This window comes from Podarcis melisellensis, assembly GCF_964234715.1.
Source record: "Podarcis melisellensis genome assembly, chromosome: 1".
In the NCBI taxonomy this organism is placed as follows: domain Eukaryota; kingdom Metazoa; phylum Chordata; class Lepidosauria; order Squamata; family Lacertidae; genus Podarcis; species Podarcis melisellensis.
The window spans coordinates 27,869,187-27,894,296 of NC_138528.1; the positions used below are offsets into that span (position 1 = coordinate 27,869,187).

Sequence of the window (25,110 nt, forward strand, 5' to 3'; positions counted from 1 at the left end):
CCAACTGTGCCTGTAGCTTGCCAGATCAGGTTTCTATCTTTAATTCAGGTTTCTATAGAGTGAAAACTATATGAGGGACTAGGGAGAAATAATAGCAGATAAAAATGATTGAGTGCAGTAGCTACAGAATAAAACTTAGAAAACAAGACTGAAAAAACTAAATTTATACAGTACAGGAAAGAGGAGAATGCTCAGAGGTGATATGATCACACACTATAAATACCTTCAAGGTAACAATATAAATGCAGGAGGCGAATTATTCATAGTCTCTGAAGGTGGTGGGATGCATCAGAATTGGATGTATCTAAGAACAAAAAAGTTTGGGCTAGGGCGGAGTAGAATGTTTTGATCAGTCAGGGCAAAAAGACTAGGTTACTCAAAGTAATAAATAATTCTGCTTAAAAAATAATAATTAAAACCATTGTTTTTATTTCCCATGTCTACTCAGCAGCATCACACTGATCAGCATTATGTATGTTCAAATGTCATTTCCATGTTTTTAAAGGTATCCCACACAGCAGATCCCAACATTCTCGGCCAGTGTGGCCAATGGTCAAGGATGATGGGAATTGTAGTTCAGCAGCGTATGGAGGGCCATAGGTCTACACTCTGATCTACACTCTGATCTACACTCTGGTCCAGCAGCTACTCTCCATAGTCTTACGCAAATATCTCTCTCAGTCCTGCTAAGTGTAAATGCCATGGACTGAACTATGCCTCTCCTACAATTTATGATAGAGTCAACTTAATCAGTGGATGAACCCATTCAGCTCCATGATCTTTGCAAACTAGGAAGCAATGCAACACCTACATTCCACACAAGCTCCTTCAAATTTATGCCAGGGCATACACTTTGTAAACCACTTAGAAGACTATTTGGAATCTATTTTGGCATTCAGCATCATACAAATACATTAATTAAAACTATAAATAATAAACAAAATTTGCCAAGAAACAATCTCCCCTTTGTACTCCATATCCCACTGTGTGAATTCAGTCTGGTGTTAAAATACAGTAGACCCACAACTTACATGCATTATGTGCAAGTTACGTGCATTTAACTTGTGTGAATTCAGCCTTATGTGCTAGGTCAATTATTTTAAAATAAATAAATAAAAAGGGGGCAGGCATCCAGGGGGGAAAACTTTGGCAATCCCAGCTGCCATTGCACCCAAGGTGTTTCAGCTATATATGATATTGGCTTTATGTGCTGTCCCCATGTAAGCTGTGGGTCTACTACAGCTAGGAAGAAATCGTAGTGGGCAGGTTGGCTGTGCCAGAACCCAGGTTTGTCAAAGGCAGCCTCCAGAAAGAAGCTCAGAATCAGAGAATTGTAGAGTTGGAAGGGACCCTAAGGGACGTTGCAATTCATTGCAGGAATAAAAACTAAAGAATTACTGACAGATGGCCATCCAACCACTGTTTAGAAGCCTCCAGTGAAGGAGAGTCCACCATATTCCATTGCAGTCTGTTCCGCTGTCAGACAGCTCTTACTTGCCTTCATTTATGCTCCTTCCTTAAGTTTCAGAAGACTAGTCAAGACCCGCATGTAAAAGAAACTGACACCCTTAACGTGTGGTGAGCGCATGTCAACAGAGTAAGAAAGTGCATCTCATCCATCATCATATGGCTGAGGGAAAGGTGCAAGCATGTGAGATTCATTTCTTTGCCAGGCTGCCTCTAACTCTGCAGGTTTATGTTCAAGAGGCTGTTTTTCTGGGTTCAGTAATTGACAGCAATAACAAAAAAATAAGCTATTATCAGGCTTGTGAGCAGCAGAGGTAAATTTGGGCTTAAAGTGAGCAACTTGTGTTATCATCTGCTTCAGATGAGAAATATCCTCTGCTGCTGTTGTATCCTACCCTAGATTATGAACTACCTCATGGGAAGCCACAACTCACTCAAATAATAAGCACCAGGTATATGAAACTGGGAAAGGAAGGAGGAGAGCTGCCTGGTTCTTGTACTGCAGGGAGGGGCTGCAAAGCCACACACACACACACACACACACACACACACACACACACACAATTTCACCCACTAAACAACAGCAGAGAATGGAATTGTTTTTGTTTTACCCATCTCAACTTTTAAACAGAGAGGTCAGAAAATCAGCCTGTTTTAACACAAGCTCTTCCTATTAACCAGAAGCTTTCCAGTTCAATTATGTTTTATATATTGTGATGTTGACTGGGGGGGGTGTGCCTCTTAGTGCAAATTATACCACCCCAGGCTGTGATCCCAAAAGATCTCCCTCGCTAAGCAAATCCTGCTTTTGTCCCTATATATATATTTGTCTGAAAGATCTCCAAGGACAGCAATGTCATCCCAAAGGAGCTGATGTGAAGCCAGGCAGTGTTGTGGTTAGGTCTTGTTCCTTTCTGTGTTATTTGTCCACACACACACACACCCCAACAAAAACAGTTGCACCTATTCAGCTGGGAATGTGAATTGTAAATCAATTTTATTAAAGCAGCCCAAACCTCTGCAGAGCAACCTCCTCTCGGATTAAGAAAGGATTATTTCCATTTACCTCGTGTCAATTAAGAAAAGATTTCAGCTTCACAAAAATGTCAGACTTCAACTAAATAAGAGGGTTTTATGAGAAGGTTTTCACCACTTTAAATAGGTAGGTTTAATTAAGCTGTTGGCTATGTATGCAAGCAAACAAGGCTCAAATCTCTGCTGAGCTAATCTCCCTCTATGGTGGGCAAAAGGCTTTGCTTATCCTCAAAGGATTCCTCTGGCAGGTTGCCCCGATCACTTCTGTAGGGAGTTTTGCAACAGTGTCTAGTCTCATTTCCCCCCAAATTGTGGGCCCTTCAAATCATAGGCTAGGTAGGACTATAGCAGGATAGTAATGAAGTACAAATTTGCAGTGGGGCAGGAGACAGTGGGAAACAAACCTTGGAGGGGGGAATGCACTGGAAGTTGCAGATCAGGTTACCTGTGCAAAAACAGGTGTGATAGCATGGGCTGTAGGCTGCACTGTGAAATAAACTAAGGGTTGTATCCAGTGAGTTAGATGAATGTGGGACATAGCGGGTACTTGTAACATGGAATGGAGGCTTGAGTTATATGATAGCTTCAGCTGCATAGACTCCATATCTCTATTTCTGTGAACAAACAATTCCATTCTCTGCCATTGTTTAGTGTGTGAAATCTGGTATGTGTCTGTGGTTTTGAGGCCCCTCCCTGCAATACGAGGACCAGGCAGTGGGTGATGATGTTAGCTGGGGGTATTCAAAATAGCAGAAATGTTAGGACCACACACTCAAGTGGTTAGTGTAAGATGCAGGCTCTTCATGTGTTATCACTAATGTAATCCGCTCATTGTGCCATGATTTGACCACATCAGTGCAAACAAACACCCATGTGATGTGCACATCACGGCAGTGTAAATCCATTTACATGCACACTTTCAACGATCTAATGCACTGCTCTCTGTGCGCATAAACCATGCTTTTCTCTGTCTTTCTGACAAGACACAATACTCATATTTATCTCTCTGGTAGAGACGTTGTGGGGATTAATTAGATAATATTTTAAAATGCCACTCTTTGCATGTTACTAAAGAGCTGCAAATGTGATGGCATATTAGTGAAGAGGGATCCCTTGGACTTGTTCTTTGCAAAGTACTTTAAGGACCCTATGGGAAGAAAAACATTGTGTAAATATATTATGATTTTAATGTGACTGAACTTCATTTACCTCCTTTTAGTAATTAATGCTATTAGTCTGCCTTTAAAAAACACATTTAATACTTAATCAGGGCCTGGAACAATTTCAATGCAGTCTGACATTGCATCAAGCAGCGGTTAACCTTTGATGCAATGGGCACATCAGACATCAAGCCAGGGGTAAATTAAACTAATAATTGCCCTATTTAATTTCCTCCAAAAGGCAGCTTTCGGTGCTTAAGTGGTCACTGAATTATTGCTGCCATCCACTAGCAATGAGGCTGGGATTTTGATTTTTGGGGATGCTGCAATGCAGGTGGTGACTAAAACCTAAGAAGCTAGAAGCTTTGATTATAGTCACATTTAATTCTGTTTCTCTTTGTGGGCAATTATTTGTGCAAGTGCAAAAGAGGAAGCCAGGGGAAAGCATACACTTATCCTGAATATTTCTGGCCACAATCCAGATACATTCATACAGCCCAAATGAAGTCAATGGAATTTTTCAGCACTGCTTTCAGAACTGTATTTTAGCATGCAGTTTACATACAATTGGACACAGGTGGCGCTGTGGGTTAAAGCCTCAGCGCCTAGGACTTGCCGATCGAAAGGTTGGCGGTTCGAATCCCTGCGGCGGGGTGCGCTCCCGCTGCTCGGTCCCAGCACCTGCCAACCTAGCAGTTCGAAAGCACCTCCGGGTGCAAGTAGATAAATAGGGACCGCTTACCAGCGGGAAGGTAAACGGTGTTTCCGTGTGCAGCTCTGGCTCGCCAGATGCAGCTTTGTCACGCTGGCCACGTGACCCGGAAGTGTCTTCGGACAGCGCTGGCCCCTGGCCTCTTAAGTGAGATGGGCGCACAACCCCAGAGTCTGTCAAGACTGGCCCGTACGGGCAGGGGTACCTTTACCTTTACCTTACATACAATTACTTTACAGCAAAGGTGTAAGCTTAACACCTCCACAGCTTGCTTTGTACGGTAAGAGAACTGGCTAATGTGATAAGAGAGAATGATCCCAATAGCTTCTGCATGATAGCAGTTTAGTATGTTCTTGAAAACACTGACGTGTTGGACTTAGAAGGTTTCAACAACGTATTTGGGTGGCATGCATATTTGTGGTATTATAAGGTGAAAGCACATAAAGCATTTAAAAACCATATTGTCAGAAAAGCACTGTTTAATGTCTGGAGAAGATATAAGAACTTGCTTGAAAATAAAACCCCAAGGTGGTTGTCACCAATGGAAGCGAAGGCTCAGAAAAAGCTCAATATGGAGGCCAAATGGCCGAAATATTGGGAAATTTTGGAATAAGAGGGAGACAGATTAAAACTTCAGAGTTTTGAAAAACTAAAAAATAGAGTGCGAGACTGGCTTCATTATTACCAAATAATGGAAGCATATAATTTGGACAAAAAAATTGGCTTCCAGGTGGAAAAATCAAAATTGGAAACAGAACTGTTAGATCCCAACATTAAGAACTTATCAAGAATGTATAACTTGCTGTTGAAATGGAATACTCAGGATGAAACAGTGAAATCAGTTATGATTAAATGGGCACAAGATGTTGGACATAATATTATGATGGCTGACTGGGAACAGTTATGGACCACAGGTATGAAGTTCACGGCATGTAATGCCTTAAGAGAAAATATAATGAAAATGATCTACAGGTGGTACATGACACCAGTCAAGCTTGCAAAAATTTACCATTTGCCCGATAATAAATGTTGGAAATGTAAAGAGACTGAAGGTACATTCTTTCACCTTTGGTGGACATGCCCAAGGATTAAGGCTTTCTGGGAGATAATCTATAATGAAATGAAAAAGGTATTTAAATATACCTTTCTGAAGAAACCAGAGGCCTTTCTCCTGGGCATGGTCGGCCAATTGGTGCCAAAGAAGGATAAAACTTTCTTTATGTATGCTACAACAGCAGCAAGAATACTTATTGCAAAGTACTGGAAGACACAAGATCTACCCACCCGGGAAGAATGGCAGATGAAGGTGATGGACTACATGGAACTGGCGGAAATGACTGGCAGAATCCGAGACCAGGGAGAAGAGTCAGTGGAGGAAGATTGGAAGAAATTTAAAGACTATTTACAGAAACATTCCAAAATTAATGAATGTTAGAATGATGTTGAAATGAATTTATGTGATATTAGCAGAAATGTTACAAAGGTTTAGGAAAAAACAGACTGTTAATTGGTGAAAGGAGGGAAGGTAAAGTTACATTAATATTAAGATAAATTACAGGACAAAAATTGGAAAAGATGGGAAGGATTTACTAAAGTAGCTAACCGAACTAGAATACAAAAAAGGGGGGTGTGAGGAGGTCAAGGAAACAAGCTAATGAAAGATAGGTTATGGGAAGAGTTGCTGTGTTTTTTAATTGTTTGTATTTTTCTTTGTTTTTCTTTTTTCTTTCTTCTTTTTTCCCCTTTCTTTTCTTTTTTACTCATTGTGATGTGTTGACTTGCTTTTGTTTAATATGGTGTTTTTACTTTTGCTTTTTGTAGCCTTTAAAACTTTAATAAATATTATTTTTAATATATATATATATATTATGATTTTAATGTGACTGAACTTCATTTACCTCCTTTTAGTAATTAATGCTATTAGTCTGCCTTTAAAAAACACATTTAATCTGGGCCTGGAACAATTTCAATGCAGTCTGACATTGCATCAAGCAGCGGTTAACCTTTGATGCAATGGGCACATCAGACATCAAGCCAGGGGTAAATTAAACTAATAATTGCCCTATTTAATTTCCTCCAAAAGGCAGCTTTCGGTGCTTAAGTGGTCACTGAATTATTGCTGCACCCTGCTGCCATCCACTAGCAATGAGGCTGGGATTTTGATTTTTGGGGATGCTGCAATGCAGGTGGTGACTAAAACCTAAGAAGCTAGAAGCTTTGATTATAGTCAAATTTAATTCTGTTTCTCTTTGTGGGCAATTATTTGTGCAAGTGCAAGAGAGGAAGCCAGGGGAAAGCATACACTTTTCCTGAATATTTCTGGCCACAATCCAGATACATTCATACAGCCCAAATGAAGTCAATGGAATTTTTCAGCACTGCTTTCAGAACTGTATTTTAGCAAGCAGTTTACATACAATTACTTTACAGCAAAGGTGTAAGCTTAAGACTTCCACAGCTTGCTTTGTACTGTAAGAGAACTGGCTAATGTGATAAGAGAGAATGATCCCAATAGCTTCTGCATGATAGTATGTTCAACAAATATCTGTGGTTACCACATGGGATAGAATTACCCATATGTTACCTCATATCTCCCCCCGCCACGATTTTTAGCAGTGAGAAAATGTGCTCTTTCTCTCCTTTATGATCTTGCAACTTCTGGGTTGCTAATAAGAATTTGTCATTTTCCACCATTCCCCCCCAACTCCCTCCCTCCAATTGCTGTGTTTATCCTGGGTTAGAAAGGATTCCTAGACAATATAATTCTTAAAACAAAACAAAAAAAAAAAATCCTTCCAGTAGCACCTTAAAGACCAACTAAGTTAGTTCTTGGTATGAGCTTTCGTGTGCATGCACACTTCTTCAGATACACTTCTTCGTATCTGAAGAAGTGTGCATGCACACGAAAGCTCATACCAAGAACTAACTTAGTTGGTCTTTAAGGTGCTACTGGAAGGAATTTTTTTTTGTTTTGACTATGGCAGACCAACACGGCTACCTAAATATAATTCTTGACATTATACTTCTAAGCAATCTGGTACTTTCCTAAAAGAGCTGCTATGTGGAAACTCTAGCATCAGACAGAAATCAACAGGTATGGTTTTTCCTAGGACACAGATGCATTGATAAATCACACACACACACACACACACACACACAGAGAGAGAGAGAGAGAGAGAGAGAGAGAGAGAGAGAGAGAGAGAGAGAGAGAGAGGTTCCCAGAGACATAAATGCAGCTAACCAGCAGGCCAGTAAAAGATCCTTGTTGAATTGCCAGTGCTATTCAATACCATTACACAGAATTACACAGAATTATTAGCCACCCATTCCTTCCCCACCCATTAGTAACCAATCACATTTGCCCAAGGGAGGAGAAATTCCAGCATTGCTCCCAGACCTGAACCCTCCGCCTCACAAGCTACTAGCCCAACAGACCAGTTTTTCCCTTGGTGGCAATTCAGCCTTAGAGTTTCTTTTGCTATATATCCATCAAAGTAGCATTAAGAAGTTTTCAGCATTCAGCAGTTGGAAGCACAAGGATTTAAGCATATGATGTCTGTTGAGTGGGTGGTTAATGAATCCCCATATCAGTGCACTGAGCCTCCATGCTGGTTGAATGCAGCTGGGGATCAGAAATCCATCATCTTTAGCTACAGGGCGTCACAGAGTTATTTCTTGCACTGCTGCACTGAGCTATACACCTGGTGTACTAGCGTCAACAAAGATGGGATTCAGGCTTGTTTGGAGGGTCAGCAAGACAATTTGAAGTGGCATAATGGCAAACAGCCTTAGCTACAAAGAATAACATTGGGGGCTGTGTGCACCCAGCTCCCAGCCTGATCTCCATGCCAGGAGAGATATAACCTGCCAAATTTCTGGGTTGTTCTTAAGGGTGAATGAGTAGGGTCAGAAAAAATAGGTAGCAACCCTAATGCAGGTTGAAGTATCCTCAGTAGGCCAACTCTATTCACACGGCTGACTAACAAAATCAAAAAGCTCTTAAACTCATGGAAGCAAACAACCATAAGCATCAACATACTATTTTCCTGAATGTCACATTATTAAAAATAGAATATTAACATAGGCACTTCCATGCTGTTCTTATATAGCCCATTATCACTCAAGCAGAATATATTGATTTCTCTTGAATGTTTCTTTTATTCCACTGGCTGACTCTAAAAACTATCACTGTGTCTCAACACTCAGTCACAGTTTGGGTTAGTTTCAGACATGTAAACTGTTCTAGGTCAAATCAGGGGCGGTTTGGGGGCAGTGCAACCGGTTCTGCTGCACTGGGTGCCGACACTAGAGGGCCCTGCGGGTTTTCACAACTTTAACAGAGTGAATTGAGCAGAAGGGAAGGTGAGAGGTGGGGGGGGGGCAAATTTTGGCCTTGCATGGGGCGCCACTGAAATTTTAAAGCCCAAGGTTTGCCACTGGTCAAATTGAAGCTTAATGCTGATGCTGTCTCCTCACTTTCTCAAATATAGGAAATTCCAGAGGCAACATGAACCAAGTTGGTTTAAATTGGAGGAAAGACTATTAGAGGCTTATGCCACTTTGCAATGGCTTTATTTACAACAGAGTGTTACAGGGGCAAGTGCTCTTGCGTGTGTAGGTCCCCAGGCACCCCTCAAATAATTTCAGACATAACACGTAATTTTAGTTTTGGTTTTTGGGCACTATTTTGGCCACAACTTTATTAAAATACAAAATCAGTGAGTGGTTGTTTAGACATTGGTTATGACTATCTGTCCCCCCGCCTGGGACAAAACTGACATACCGAGGCCCGATCGGAAGCCAATAGAAGGGAAAGTCAAAATTGGGGATCATTTGAGCTAAGCGTCGGACCCACGCCGCTCACCCCAGCAGCTCCCCAAGGATTGCCGGCCCTGGTCCCATGACAGGGATTGGACGGAATCGTGGCAAGCCCCAGGATTCCTTTAACGGAATTCCCTTCAGCGCAATAGGAGGGGCAGGCACAGCCTATCCTGACCCCTCCACCACCAATTTTTATAGCCAATGCCTAACCGCAACCTTACAAGTTGTGACGAATTGCTAAGTAGTAGGCAAAAATCAAATGGCACAGCCAATCAGCCAAATGGCAAAATTCCTACTAGGCCCCTGCACCAAGGCAGGCGACCCCATGACAGGCAAAGCAAGGTCAACCGGAAAAGAGGGCGGGCGGGCGGGTGATCCGATGCACTCTGCAAAAGAGAAAGAGAAACCAGAGTGCCCCAATATTTAAAGACTATGGTCCCACCCACCCAATTTGCAACATACAATTTGCCCCAGCAACCCAGTTATCCAATCCAAGTACCAGGCAACAACCATTAACCTGCCTGGCAACAGTAGGGCTGGTGCGGCGGCCCATACCACAACACGCACTCTCATTTTTAATTAGAGAACATGCTTTACCAGGCAGCAAACTGTCTGAACCCCAGAAACAGGCCCCACTTCCTGCCTTCAGCTAATTCCCAGGTCTCTCTTTCTGTCGCACCACATACTTCCCCCCAAAGAATCCTGGGAATTGTAGTTGGCTAAGGATAATTGGAGGGACGCGGGTGGCGCTGTGGGTTAAAAGCCTCAGCGCCTAGGGCTTGCCGATCGAAAGGTCGGCGGTTCGAATCCCCGCGGCGGGGTGCGCTCCCGCTGCTCGATCCCAGCGCCTGCCAACCTAGCAGTTCGAAAGCACCTCCGGGTGCAAGTAGATAAATAGGGACCGCTTACCAGCGGGAAGGTAAACGGCGTTTCCGTGTGCGGCTCTGGCTCGCCAGAGCAGCAATGTCACGCTGGCCACGTGACCCGGAAGTGTCTCCGGACAGCGCTGGCCCCTGGCCTCTTAAGTGAGATGGGCGCACAACCCCAGAGTCTGTCAAGACTGGCCCGTACGGGCAGGGGTACCTTTACCTTTACTTTAAGGATAATTGGAATTGTAGCTCTGTGAGGGGTAAACCACATTTCCCATTATTCTTTAGGGGTGAAGCTGTGTGCTTTAAATGTATGATGACACATACATTTAAAGCACACAGCTTCCCCCCTAAAGAATGAAATTCCATCTTATAGGCATCTCTTTGCCACCTAGGATTCCCGTTCTCCTTTCCATCTAGTCACACAGAAGACCAAGGGAATTTTCTTGCGTCGGCTGCATTACAGGAGCTAAAAGTGGCTACTCCCACCCTCAAGCTTCACCTGCCCTCCCAAGCCATCTGTGGAATTGGAGCCAATCGACTTCTTTTATAACTCTACTGGGGATAAGATAGGGCTGCACTGATAGTTTGCAATAAATACCCAAATGAAAGACAGCAAAATAAAGCTTCGCTGCACAGGCAGGTGATTTATCTCTCCCTGTAGACATCAGCAGCACCATATCCATCATAAGCCACAGCTGTCCCGCTCATTCTCTGTTTACTCTCAATGAGCATTTTTACATGCTGTAAATCACAAGGTGGCAGCTGTGGTGAGGTAAGGTGAGGGCATGGGCCGATGCCCTGGTCCCCAGTTGAAACCTTGCTGTCTACCCATTGCCCCTATTCTTTACTATCCCAAAAGGCTGTGCCACCCAAATGCACCAGAAGCCTTCTCTGTGGCACCAAGCGGTTGACTCTCTCCCTGCCCCCATCTCTCCTTCTCTCCTTTCTCTCTCTTCTAGATTCAGCCCTGCACAACATAAATGCCTAGAAATTCATGAGCCGCGTGATTCTGGAGGGTGCGCCATTCATTTTCCCTGGGCTGCCAGCTCACTCACATCTGCACTGTAAATCAGCAGGGAAAAGGTTTCAGAGGTTATAGATTCTTGTCATACAAAACAGATGCCTGAGCACATAAATCTCCAGAGTGTCTAAAGGGCTCATAATTAAAAAATGAGTCCAAATGGATTTTCCATAAATTACATCTACAAAAGAAATTAATAAGATACCTTTTTGTATTCCCCTCAACCAGTATGCAAATAAGGAAATTATGTGGTAATAAACGTCCGGCGATTCCCTGGAGCTGTCTGCAAGATGTCAAGAGGGAGGTTATCGAGGAGGGATGTCCAATGTGACTTGGAAAGCCAGCATCATATTTAGTTGATATCTATCCGGATCTCATCACTTTATACCTGTGAACGATGGGAACATGGTGGCTGCCACATGTAGGGATGGCATCTAGGGAGAAGAGTTCTGTACACTTGCTCCCCACTCTGCACATTGGATGATGTGGCTCTCCCAGACCTGACCCAAACTGGTCCCATGGGTTAGGCAGAGACAGAGGTGCTCCTGCGGAGGCATCACAAAAATTCTGGACAATGGTGCCTGCTGAATGTGCCAACCTATTTTCAGGTTTATTACTTTTACAGCAGAAACCTATCCTTCATTGTTGTGATTCGCCTGGCAGGCTCTGCCCTCCTTTTTAGCCTCTTTGATATTTCTTGTGTTCCATCCACGTTCTTCTCTAAATTCTTTCTACAGCACTGTAATCTAAGCCTAGGGAAAATCTATTTTTAGGCAAAGAACTGGAAGAGAGGCGGCTAGAGAACTGTTTCTTAATTGATTTTTTATTGTCTTTAAATTGTGCTCGTACAAGCTTAGCTATATTGTAAGCTGCTTTGTGAAGGCCTTTTGCCTTGAAAAGCAGAGTATACACCTAGAATAAATTAATAAGCACTATTGGTATAATAACATGAAACATATGGGATGATACCCAACTGGCAGAGATGTGGGATGAACTCTTTATGCTGGGCTGGGGAGGGTATTTGATTGGAGGTATCCCTCTGCTCAGTTCTGCTGGCTGAGTCAGCTTATCACTACCCACCAAACATGCAGGCAGGACACATGTGGGGAGGAGGGAGGGCTGAACCAGTCCAGGATCTGCTGGGCCTGATTTGGGCCCCCACTTTCTGCTGCAGCTGCTGTGAGCAAATAGGCTCTGCAAAACCTCACTGGTGGGATCCTCAGAACAAACCCATCAAAATTAATGGGCTTAGGTTATTTGGTTGCCTTCTGCCTCAAAGTAAACCATGCCCTTCCAACTGTACAGTTCTATGATTCTATAAGCATAATAGGTGCATTATGCACATATAGTAGCAGAACAACATGATAAAGGGATACACTGATAACATGGTTATCTACATGAGGTTACATGAATTAGGGTTGCAATCCTGTGCACACTTACCTGGGAGTAAGGGCCAATTGATTGAGTGCATTTTACTTATGAGTTAAAACATGTATAGTACTGCTAACAAATCAACCTTAAATTTGTCCAACTAAGATGGCACCCTCACTGCTCAGATATGCAGCTCACTGGGAATTCAGTATCAAGCCATGATTTATCACCCAACCAAGCTGACACTATAGGATTCCATTGCACATAAAACCAGATTTGTTGCAACTGCTCTCATCTGATAGATTAGGACAAAGAAGAAATCGATCTCATTGGATAAACAATAAACAGTATATATCGCCGCTGTGCCGCTAGGTCCAACACACTGTACACACGTTACCAAATCAGGATTTTGTATCAAAACCATTTTAGGCCACTTGCTGATTTCAAAGAAATATCACTGAAGTCTTAATCTAAATAACAGACCATGTAGGTTGTTTTTGCCAATCTTGTCATTCCAACTCAATATATGGGCAGCAGCCATTGCAAACACAGCCACCAACTCTATAGGCACCAGCTGCCAAGGCTCTAAAATATGCAGAGCCTTTCCATGGAGTGAGCACCAAACTGTGGAAAGGTGGTATATACCTTTAAAAAGAAAAAAGAATAACCAAAAACAAGTAAACCAAATCAAACCCCCAACTAGTACAGCAACTTTAGGCTGATGCGCACAGTTATAACACTTTATAAAGAATTACGATAACTGTGGGGAAATGGCAGTATTCAATTCAATCCAATCACAAATTCTCTGCATGGCTCGGATATTGTGTATTTATTCCTATGTGCTGTACTTTGGGCCAATTAGATTAAAGTGTGTACGTGTCTAGGGGTTGTTTTTTGTCTTTTGCTAAGACTCCTGGTTTGTAGAAAATGGAGCAAAGCCAGCAGAGGAAGTGAGGCGTACAGGAAGGATAAGAGTCTTGTACTCACTATGTGAAGCTGCAGGAAGTCAGTAAGGCCAGGCGCACTGTCGATCCGAACCAAGATGCCATCTTTCACTGTTGTGCTGAACCCGACAGCAAGGCGGTCCGTCCTCGTGCTGGGCCTGTCATTCGCTGGCCAGGTGTAAAGGATGAGGCCTCCACTTTTCCCAAATATATATGTGGCACCAGCTTCAAAACAGAACAAGAGAAATCTACGAGTTAGCCTACCCAGTTGCAGCAGCATTGCAATTATAGGAGATAACACTGTGTCTAACTACGATATTCCATTTGTGAGAGTGATGAAGTCCAAGGCCTAGGGGGTGGGGTGGGGGCTGTGTCACCCTGAATTAAAGTTGTGAACAAAATGAATTAATAACAAAGCAAACGCTAAAGAGATATGCATGAACATTTTCAGACTCTACTGCATAATAGCACAAGGCAGATAATGCATCGTCTCTAAAAGCCTTTTATATATTGTGATGAACAACCCAGTTAGGCTTCTTTTGCATTGAAATTCATTCCACATCTCTAAAATGTACATTAAAATCTTCCCACAGAGCCTGGCATATTATAGTTTGCAGCTCCTGACTGGTGAATCTGCCATATAACTTCCCTTACCTGGAGGGAAGGAAGACCAGAAAGGCTTTAATTGGGGAGGAGGATATACATTTGCCAAGTCCATCAAACCTCTGACCAGCAGCCAATCCTATCAGTGAATGTAGACTTTTCTGCTTTTGCCTTAAAGTGCATTTGCTATGCAGATTATTATGGCCTTTTAGAATAGAATAAACGCCTTCCAAGCACTGTTGAAATGAATATTCATGCTATTTCTGGTTATCCTAAGTGAACGTACATGGGATTAACAAGGGAACCACAAACAGATAAGTGGTACTTCCTTTTAGGGAAAGATAAATCACAGGTGATAGGCTTTGCTGTACCCATTTAGTTAAGCTGTGCTTCAGGTGCACATCTCCAACTAAAGACAAGAAGCATTTGCAATAGAGACAGCTAGTAGGTTTTATCATGCACCCATGATTTCATTATCACTAACACAAGTCAGAGCAATATCAGAAGCTGTGCTGCTTCTGAAGAAAAACAAAAAACCCAATTCAGTTAACAATACATCTATGGGAATCAACCAGATAGCTGCACATGGAGATAAGGTGTGGTTGTTCAGTGCATGATCTGGAGAAATAACTTGCCTTCCAATGACTGATATAGAAAGGTGGGGGATGACTTCCTTTTCTCAAAGCTTTGCAAGAGGCCAGAATATTCGGCCGAGAAAATAAGACTCATGAACAGCTCAATATTTTGAATGTTTATCTGGAATTAAGTCCCAATTCATTTCAGGGCATTTCCCAAACTGTTAATTTCCACATTATATTTGAGTTTTCACATGATGTGAAAGCCACTTCCGGAAGTATTGTGGAATATAGTGCATATTTGGTGCTTGTTTCCATATTTTTTTTTCCTGGAATCAAATAACACAGAAATGAGAAGTGGCTTTTATGCTGTATGAAAGCTCAAATATAATTCCGAACTTAACTGTTAGAGAAACATCATGAAAATGGAACAAACTGCCATTTGAATGCAGCCTGTGTCACTGAATACCAATTGCTGAGGAGGAGAATAACAACAACACAGCAGGATTTGTTCCCTTCACGACCTGCTTTGGGGCATCCCAGAGGAGGAAATCACATGCTGAACTAGGTCAAGTAGGTCTGATCCAGCATACTTCTTCTCACATTCTTACCTAGCCTTCCCCCCTCCCAAAACAGCATATCTCGTTTAAATACTTATCATTGCCATTTTGTACTCCAATTTCCTTCAGCTGCTTTGCCTTTTTTGTGTCCCTAATCCATTTCCTATGATTAGCACCTTTATGCCTTCTTAAACACTTCCCATTACTCTTTGTAACTGTTGCTATACAGGCTTCATCATTTTGCAATGTCTTCCATTGCTAGCCTCAAGATTGTTCCTAGATTCTACTGCGGTGGGCGTAAGACTTCTGCAGTGTTTACACTGTGTCTGCTTGCCACAATAACACAAACCATCTCTTTGTATTAATTAGTGCTGTCTCTAATAATGAATTAGAGGGCTTCTCTCGATGTGCAGGTAATTCAAACAGTCCTCTTTGAATGACGGAGCCCTCAACGATCTTCTGTCCTCAATTATTAGTAAGCTACAACATTTTGTATTATGCCAGCTCACAACATTACACGGTGCAAATCAGTGCATGAAACAGATGGCTGGCAGTGTGACTCTAAAGCATCGGACGAGCTGTTCCCACTTGCAATACCTTGCATGTGCCCTTTGCCCCAGGACATTTTTCACTAGTAACATTTGTGGTAGAAGTAGACTGTGATGCTTGACCTGCAACTGCTGCCTAAAACAGTAGACAGTGCCAAGTTCTCCCATCTCTTCCCTGAGCATTTAGGCAAATTGCTCATGGCATGGCATTGTCACATCATGCATTTCCCTTTGTGCACATCACTGGCAGGGCAGAGAAATGCGGAGAAATGAAATTCTGTCTGTCTAAGCGTTGTAAGGAGAGGGAGACATGAGGCTGCCATTTTCAGCCCTGTGTTGAGCAGCATGTCTAGCTCTTCCCTAAGTGTGCTTGTTAGGTGGACTGAGTCACTTAGGAATGTGGTTAATGCTATAGGCAAACTGGAAGAAAGCCACTTTAAAATGAAAAATAGAATCTACTCAACAAAGGCTTTTGTTCATCTCACAAATGGAAGAATTTAAGGATCGCTTTTAAAAATTGCATTCCTTCTACTCACTGCAGGTTATGAGAAGACAAACTATGGAAAATACTCACACATCTTCCCAAGAGCCACTTGGCTGCACACGGTGCATATCAGAGTCCCCATGAGTGCTAATTACACCCAATTATAATGATTGGTCTGTCACGGCACTTAAGTGGAATTTGACATGAAGACATGCACTGTTTTGTGTATCTGTGAAAGGATATTCTAGGGTGGGGCACCTAATGGATTTTCCCTGTAGGGGCATATCACAAATCAGAATCCTTGTAAACAATATATATCCACCCTACATTGTAACTCATAAGCCCTATAAATTATGGTAGTTACCACTGAAAATGGTGGGATTTCTTTTTAAATAAGCATGCATATGATTGCATCTTTAGAATTCAGTTAATCCAGTCTGAGTTGCAGGAAACTGCTGCTAGTCATTTTTGCTAGCACCAGAACAATTTGCTAGCACCAGAACAATTGTACCATTCATGTGTCATAATGGACAAAGTGAGTTTGCATTTGAGTGTCTGGTGTATGAGGAGCAGACTGTAATGGCAGAAGCAAGCACAAACCACCAACTGCTAAGAGACTCCAATTAAATATATTCAGAGACAAAATATATAAGGAACCCAGTCCATAAACTCTGACAATGAAAATATCTAATACTTCTGCCATTTAAATTAACACCAATGAATCTCTGAATGCGGTCATGAACTCCTTTGTGACAAGCAAACCTCCTATTTGTTCTGTTAATCCAGCAGTCTGAGAATATGAATCAAATGATAAAACAATTTCCACCTGAAATAACACACAGGACACACACAGTTTGCTACCTTCCCCCCAATTCATCACCATCCCTTTGTTCTCTTGCGTGTAATCTCTAGTAAACATAGATGATAGCCCTTTATTTATTTTTAGCCCTGTTCTCTACAAAGACTGGGAACTTATTAAGCAATTGCTTAATAAAGGGAGAAATTGACCTCCACAAAAGCCTGTTCTTTTGGAAAGTAAAGAGACCCAGAAATGCCCAAACAGCATTACTATCTGCTAGCCTATTCTTCCCCAGAATTTTAATTTTCCTGTTTCATGGATACCCGGCGTTCCATTACAGGCCTTCTGCTGAGTACAGTAGTTCTGATGGGGCGCTTTTCGGGATGCTCAGAATTCTACTGCTCAGATCCTATTATGTTTATTAATCATCGTAACCATGTAAATTTTTTCCCCATGCTAGCAGGAACCTATCAGTTCAACTGGAGGCAAATTTGCTAGCAGGGCATATTTGGTCTTCCTACTCGGCAGGATTTGCAAGTTACCAAGCCGCTGAAATTGTCTAGCATATTCTTAGTAACCAGCACGGCAGTCAGGTTGGAATCCGTAATACATCACAAACAATTAAAGTGCATTTAGCTTGCTACAGCAGGACCCAGTTCAACACGCAAAGAAGACCTTGGCAAGAACTGCACTGAAGTGCCAATTAAACAAGGGAGACTTGAGCACTTTCACCTGGGTGTTTAATGCTTTTGCAAAATTGCATTGAAATAAGACGAAAGGTCTGACAGACGCACAAAGGCGAGGAAATGCAAAATAAAAGCCAGGCACTTATCTCACTATACCCAGGCTCTCTGGTTCAAGCAATCTTGTATCAGTAGGAAGGTGTTAACAAGGGAAAGCTGAGAAAGTATAACCTGCATATCAGGAAAGATAAGTACCCAAGGACAAGCTCTCCTAGGTGGTGGAGAGAGGTACGAGTATCTCAACACTTATTTGAGTTGTATATAATGATTTACTTGGGGGCGGGGGCAAATAGAAAATGTGCAGCATACAAATAATGGTATATCATATCATTGGGATGAAATGGATACGGGTTCAGACGTGTGAGTCTGGAATGATTTACCAAACTTAAAGAGCTTGATTGATGTATTCATTTCAGAATATATAGGCATGCTTGCATTGGTTTATCTCTGAAGCTCTCATGTGTCCACTTAGTGATGCAGAAGCTCAGCTCTGAATCAAAGCCATCTAGACACTGTGTCCCATATTAGCTGTCATGAATCTTGTAGCTAACAAAATGAGGCAAAGGGTGCTCTTCTTGTTGTCTCGCCACTGGGATTGGCTTGTTGGGTGGTGGCATAGGCTTCTCTATTGTGGCACCCCAATGTGCAGATTCCCCTTTCCCTGGAACAAGGTTTGTTCTTGGTGGACTGCTTGTGGTTTGTTTAGGGTGGAAAAACCACGAGCTCAGGTTCACAAGTAATGCTAAGTCAAATCATGGTCTGGGTCTGGGTAGCACAGCATCAGGGCTGGGAGAGAACTGAAGCAGTTGCAATTTTCTCTGCAGGCACCAGCCCCCTTACTCATTCATGACCAGCCATAGTTTGGCCCAACATTATGTGCAAACAAGGCCACTGTGTTCCTTCTCCCTCCCACTTCTCTGGTGCCATTTAATTCTCCTACAAGGCATGATCCCAACCAATCAGGGGCCACTTAGCAGCAAGCACAACTCTGCCTGGGCTTCCCAGGGCAAGCCCTTTAGTTTTTCTCTCATTTACTCTTCTTATATGTGCATAATATATTGGGCAAGAGAAACTTGTAGGAGCTGGGGAGAGACATCAAAAGGGCTGAAGGAGTATGTGGTGTTGCCATCAAATGTGCTGGTTCATTTGATCTCTATTCTAATGGGGGACCCCTTCAAGGAGGAAACAAGGAAGTGTCTTGTTCCATCCATCATAAAATAATAGTCTCTTTATATCCTTTTTTTCTTAGAAGGAGCTTTACCTTGCCTCAGAACAAATCAAAACGGAATGGAGAGCCCTGTGAAAATGCAAAGCTTCCAGGGCAAAAGTATAATCCTTGGAAAGCAGTGCTTCCCCACTTAAAAGAGTTCTCATGAACCAGCTGCTTTTCTCGTCAAGATTCTGCTCTTGGACGGACAAACCCTCAGAGACCCAATATGAGCACAGCAATCTCATCATCTCTTCCTTAAAAGGCATACATTGTTTGACATTAATTAAACAGATTTCTCTTCGACGTTCACAGGAGCTTGGGCTTCCTCTTCGCTAAAAGAATGAAGAGCAAGGAGAAAAAGAGAAAGACAAAACGCAAAACAGAAGCAGCAACTCGGAGCATGGCTGCTTGCTTTGTTTGTTTTTCTTTTAAAAAAAAATGACAGCAAATTAATACATGTCACTTTCCTCCCAGGATGTAGGCTCTCACCTTTCCTAATGAGAAGCCTGCACCCTGTCCCCCCCACTGCCAACCCAAAGACACATAAAAGCATAGCAATAATCAGCAGCTATTCCAGATCTTAAGCAAAGATGACCACACTTGCTGATCTCCCAGGATTGTTGGATTTCTGTGTTGCAATGGGGTTGGGTGGCCCTCAGGGTCTCTTCCAACTCTATGATTCTATGATTCTGTTATGACAGCCCCCATCATCTTTGGCCATGCTGGCTGTGGATAATAGGAATAATTGTATAGCAACACTCTTGGTAAGCACATTGGTCTCATAGTACAAGGCGCACAGAGAAAATTGAGGTAATACAAAGTATAGGTTGAGAGCTTTTGTGTTACACTGAACTCAGTCTGGATGCTCAATACTCTCTTGTCTGTTTGGCCTGAGGAACATTTTGTGTATTCTGAACTCTAACACCCTGCATTTCTAACTATAGTTTATACAAATAACACTGGCTTGTGTTTCATTAATCTTGCTTCTTGGTGTGACTTCATGCCTTCTTCCCCATCTGCTTCTCCCACTAATCAATGTGGCAGGATGAGAGAGCTTTAATTATTCCAGGTTAAATTATACAGCGGTTTCAGTTATATTATACACAAATGAGTGAAAATGTGCAAGAAGTTGCCTCTGTTGCCTCCTTGTCAATGCTAGAAGAGTTGATCCTCAAATCCCCTCCTGCCTCTGCCATTCTGCAAGTTCACTGAAGGAATGGGTGAGAAGGGACTTTGCCTGGCTTATGACTTTGTTTTCCATGATAAACTTATTCTTTAACTTAAAGGGGAGTTGAGTTTTGCATTCATTTTGCATCCAGGAAAGGAGATAGAAAAAACTACTGTAACAAATTGGCTTGATTTCCCACCTGGATAGGGCAGTCTGGGCAATGGGGGAGGGGAGTGTCATTCATGATTAATAAATTATTGAACTACTCTGAATTGAAATATGGAGGTGTACTTTTCACTGAGCTTCACATCTATTCCTGCAGTGTGCAAAGTTCACATTACAACTGAAGATAAAAGAGCACAGATTTTATTTTCCCTAGAGATCCCATCTGCGCATTAAAAAGAAGGGTAAATGAAGCAAAAAGCATACGTTTTATGTGAATGAGATGCATATCCATACACTTCATTCCTTAGGTGCAACTAACATTAAATACCTTTTTTTACAATTAATACAGGGAAGTGTTGCTGGGGTTAAACCATCTGAATCCCCAAAGGAAAAGCCAGATGGGTGAAAATTATCCACACAAATTTGATCTGTATCTGATGCAAGTGAAAACACTGCTAAAAACTGTGTCCTGCTGCCAACTGCAAACATGATTTCCTTTTTCTTGGCAATGGCTTGATAAGGAGGCCCATGGAGAGAATGTCCTTGGAGAAGTCCAGGTGGCAGAATGCCAAAGGAGAAAAACTGGCATTAGCTATCAGTAGCATAATTGCATTCTCAGTCCTCGGGGGGGGGGGATGATTAGGAGGTACCTAGTGAACTGGCTAACCAGTTAGTAAGTCCATTTTAGGTATCTAAAATAAAACCTGGCAATCAAGAACTTCCCTTTGCATAAGCCTAATGATCATGTCTTCATTCCACCCACTTAATACGGATGTTCCTGCTGTGCACCACTGACTTCCATCATATTCATTATGAAGAATCTTAAGCTCCTTGACCCTGGGTCCCTTCATGAACATCTCTGTATTGAAATGTAGCCCCCTGGCCAGTTCCATACTATATTTCCTGAGTTAGGGTATCATTTTGTGGCTCTCCAATTCATTGCACCTGATGGAATATGGAATCTTTTCTGCTGCACAGCCATACTCTACATCCTGCTTGTTTCTGAGTAATTTTTGAATCCTCGGTTTTCATAATATGAGACCAACTTGCTCCCTGCACAAAGATAACCCTAAGAGAAGGCACTTGTACAGAAGGTGTGAAACACTCTGATTACCCTTCCACAAAAGAATCTGTATAGGTATGCTGATTGGGCCATACAGCAGCAAAACAGTGTTGATAAATGCTACTAGGAACCAATAGGATGTTGCTTAATTTTATAGACATATCCTTTTTGTTCTAATCCCACTGGGAACTGAAATGCAAAAAGGGATGAACACAGTTCTTGGGTTCAACAGCATCCCTTCTGGTATTGGATGTTGACAGAAGGCTGAAGGGTCTGGGAGAATCAGCAAAATCACCTCCCTCCCCATTCTGTTGACAGAAGCCTCCATTGTATTAAAGAGCCTTCTACCAGCACACCACTAGATAGATACCGTAACCCACCTTCATTCTTGTTATAATCTGCTTGTTTCCAATCTGGAATGAAATGAACCTCTGCAAACTCAACACATACACATATACATACACACCAGTTGGAAGATTCATTTTCATGTAACTTGGGGTAGCAAATAAGTGGCATTTGGAGACCAAGTCATAAATCCTGGGCATTAAATGCAATGGCTCTGTCTACAGTATGCAAACAGTATGATTCTAAGGTGAATTTCATAGACTGGGATTTTTAAATTTTTGCTTTCTTGAGCTAATCCAACTGCCCTGGGCTCCTTTGGAAGGAAGGGTGGGATATAAATTAACGAAATGATAATTACCGTAGTAATACTTACAACATTTCTTAAGTAAAGTGGTACCTCTGGTTACGAACTTAATTCATTTCGGAGGTCCGTTCTTAAGCTGAAACCATTCTTAACCTGAGGTACCAGTTTGGCTACACTGCTGGCGCCACACTGCTGGCGAGCAATTTCTGTTCTCATCCTGAGGTAAAATTCTTAACCCGACATACTACTTCTGGGTTAGCGGAGTCTGTAACCTGAAGTGTTTGTAACCCGAGGTGTTTGTAAGCCAAGGTACCACTGTAAAGACATGGTAAAATGGTAAATTTGACTAGCTGCTCTCAGGAAACCCAAAGGTGACCTTCACATTGCCCCGCTTTGTTTCCAAGAGAATGACTTGGGTTGTGGGTGTTAATGACACAAGGAAGACATTCAGCCAAGCACCTAAGGCATGATTTGGGTTAAAGCTTCCTGGTTCAACCTTACTAGTTTCACTCCTTTTTTGAAACACTTTTGGACACATGCAATTTAATCCAAAAACGATAACCTTGGTTCTTGGTTTTAAACTCTCTCAATAAACTCAAAACAGCGGGTTGTTGAATTAACCCTGCACCTTGAAATAACTCCTGAATGCACTCAAACATTGGAACAGACTACAGACAATGCCATTGTTTCTGCTTGTTTAATGATGTGATACTTGTCAATCTGCTAAGAAAAGAAACCAAAATGTACTTGGCTTTATCCAGCCATTTAGTCCATCTTTCCTTATCTCTGTGCCTCAGCTGTCCTCTCATAATGTGTCACATAGGTAGCAGACTATATTGACAGCTGCTGAGATCCTCAGCAGCGCTGACCTGTTATGCGAAGGCCTGGCAGGGGTGTTTGGAGCTATAGCTGGAGGGTCAGTAATTCACTAGGATTCTCTTCTCCCATGCTTCTGTCGTTCCAGGATGCTGTGACTTTGTCTGGCATTGAACAGATAGAGAAAGCAAGAATACAGCTTTGTTCTCTCCTTTCTCAAATTCTCCCCATCTGTCTCCACACACAAACGAACACACACACACACTTTCTTAGGGCATGCTGAAAACAGGATCGCAACTCACCAAATGGAAGTGCCAAGGCAAACGTTTCAATCAGAAACCTGCACTTAAGACACCGAACCCTGATACCTAACAATCAGGAAGAATCACGGGAAGGAACAAATTGAACGGAAGTGACAGACAAATGCCAACAAAAAGAGGACGTAAGTCAGCTTCAATGTGACCTCTTCCACAAGGTGGAATAAAGAGGGGATAGCCACCTTAAACATCTTCCGAGAGCCGCCTTTTGTCGACTCACCAATCTGCACAGGGATCAGTGAATGTGTTAAGAGTAAAGGTAACGGCCCAGAAAGGCAAAGTAAAACTCCAAGCTACATATAATTAAATCACATAACCAAACACTTTCTGGAGCTGAACCTGAATTCTACAAATTTCAAAAGTAACAAGGACTGAAGAGGAGTGACTGAATCTGCGCCTCTAGCATATCATAGAATTCACTTTATTATTTTAGTATCCATATAGGTTGATGCTACAGATGTGTACAACCAGTGGTGCTTGGTTGGGACTAACAGGATGAAAAGCAGGAAGGCCACCCATAGGCACGTCTGGGCCAATGACAGGCAGAGACAACTAATTCTAGTCTATGCTTTCCTTTGTAGAAGTGGAATGGTGACATGCAGGAAAAATTCTTGTGAGGAATTCTTTGGCCCAGGCAGCAGATGAAAAGTGATCTCTCGGTATTCTTCCATGATATTGTAATCTTAACAACCTTCTTTCCTTTCTGACAGAGGGAGGGGCTACTCATCCACAAGAGGCAGCTCTGAGGGAGTGGCTTACGTGCAATTTGCTCAAAGGCTGAAGGAAGAGACAAGTGTAATGGCTGTTTAATCATCCTCACTATGAAGTGCCAATTCTTTAGTCTCTTATGACATTCATGAATGATGCAGAAGGCTGGCATGATGAATGCAAAGCAATTCCAAGCGGCAGATACTTTCGGAAAATTTATATCCCCCTCCCCGCAGGACAAAAGGGCTCCTGAGCTGAATTATCATTCGTTCCACAGAAGAATTTACAGTCTTGCCAGCTACTCCTTTTACCCTACTCAATAAAGCGCTTATTTTGATATACTGACTGTGGTTGCTCGAGAACAACCATGTCCCAGGAAAGTCAGCAACCGAAAGAAAGTGCCGAGCACTTAAGTTTGACTACACAGCCTAAAGACTTTATTCACTTCAGTCAGTTTCTTCTATGCACTAGTGGAAAATATACTTTGTTTGCAAAAGGTCCCAGGTTCAGTCCTCAGCATCTGTAAATAGGACTGAGTAAGGGTCTGGCCTGAAACCCTGGAGCACCACTTCCAGTCATTGTAGGCAATGCTGATTTAGAACGACTTACAATTAGACTCAATATAATACTTATTATGTGCCTGTTTGAATCTCCTCCCCTGCTGCTGCTTGCTGGTTCTGAAAACCCTTTCTTTGAAACCCACATTTAAACAATCCTAGCTCTATTCAGGCATTTACCTGTATGCATGTGGGCTAAAATTAGGGCAGGGGAACACACACAAGCCATGCTCCCATCATTCCTGCATGGCCCATGATTTGGAATCATGTGTTATCTGGGTTGCCAATTACACTGAGGATTCTCAGTGCATTCACCTGAACGTGCTTTGAATCCCTTCTGTCTCAGTGCATGAAGCAAGGGATGAGGGAGGAAATGAAGTATGTAATAAAAGAAATTGTTATGGATTTTTAAAATAAAAATAAATATTAAATTAAAAAACTTAAGTGATCAAAATATAAATAATCTAGATAATAATGTCACACTTTGCTAATTCATAGAAATAATATATTACATGCATATTAATATTACATGCCACTAAACTAATGCATTGAAATTATTGTTGGTTGTGCTCCCACACATCAATAACCTTGATATCCTCAGGCTGGTTCCACCCAGTGCTATTTTTCTAGATAAAGAAGTGCCAGAACTCACCATGAACACCACCCTTGTTCTCTTATAATGGCAATGGCACCCACCTGAAAGGTGCTGGAACTGAGTTCCAGCTGAAAAAATCCCTAGTTC

At 42.2% G+C, this 25,110-nt stretch overlaps 1 protein-coding gene across 26 annotated transcripts in view; it reads right to left on the bottom strand.

The window, feature by feature from the left end:
* The window catches only part of NRXN3 (neurexin 3), a 1,185,406-nt gene that overhangs the window by 286,529 nt on the left and 873,767 nt on the right, over positions 1 to 25,110 (bottom strand). For all 26 annotated transcript variants that reach the window (XM_081908656.1, XM_081908654.1, XM_081908650.1 and 23 more), the window contains one exon: positions 13,447 to 13,628. In XM_081908656.1, coding sequence (XP_081764782.1) covers positions 13,447 to 13,628 — 182 coding nt within the window. The remainder of the gene's footprint in view (positions 1 to 13,446; positions 13,629 to 25,110) is intronic.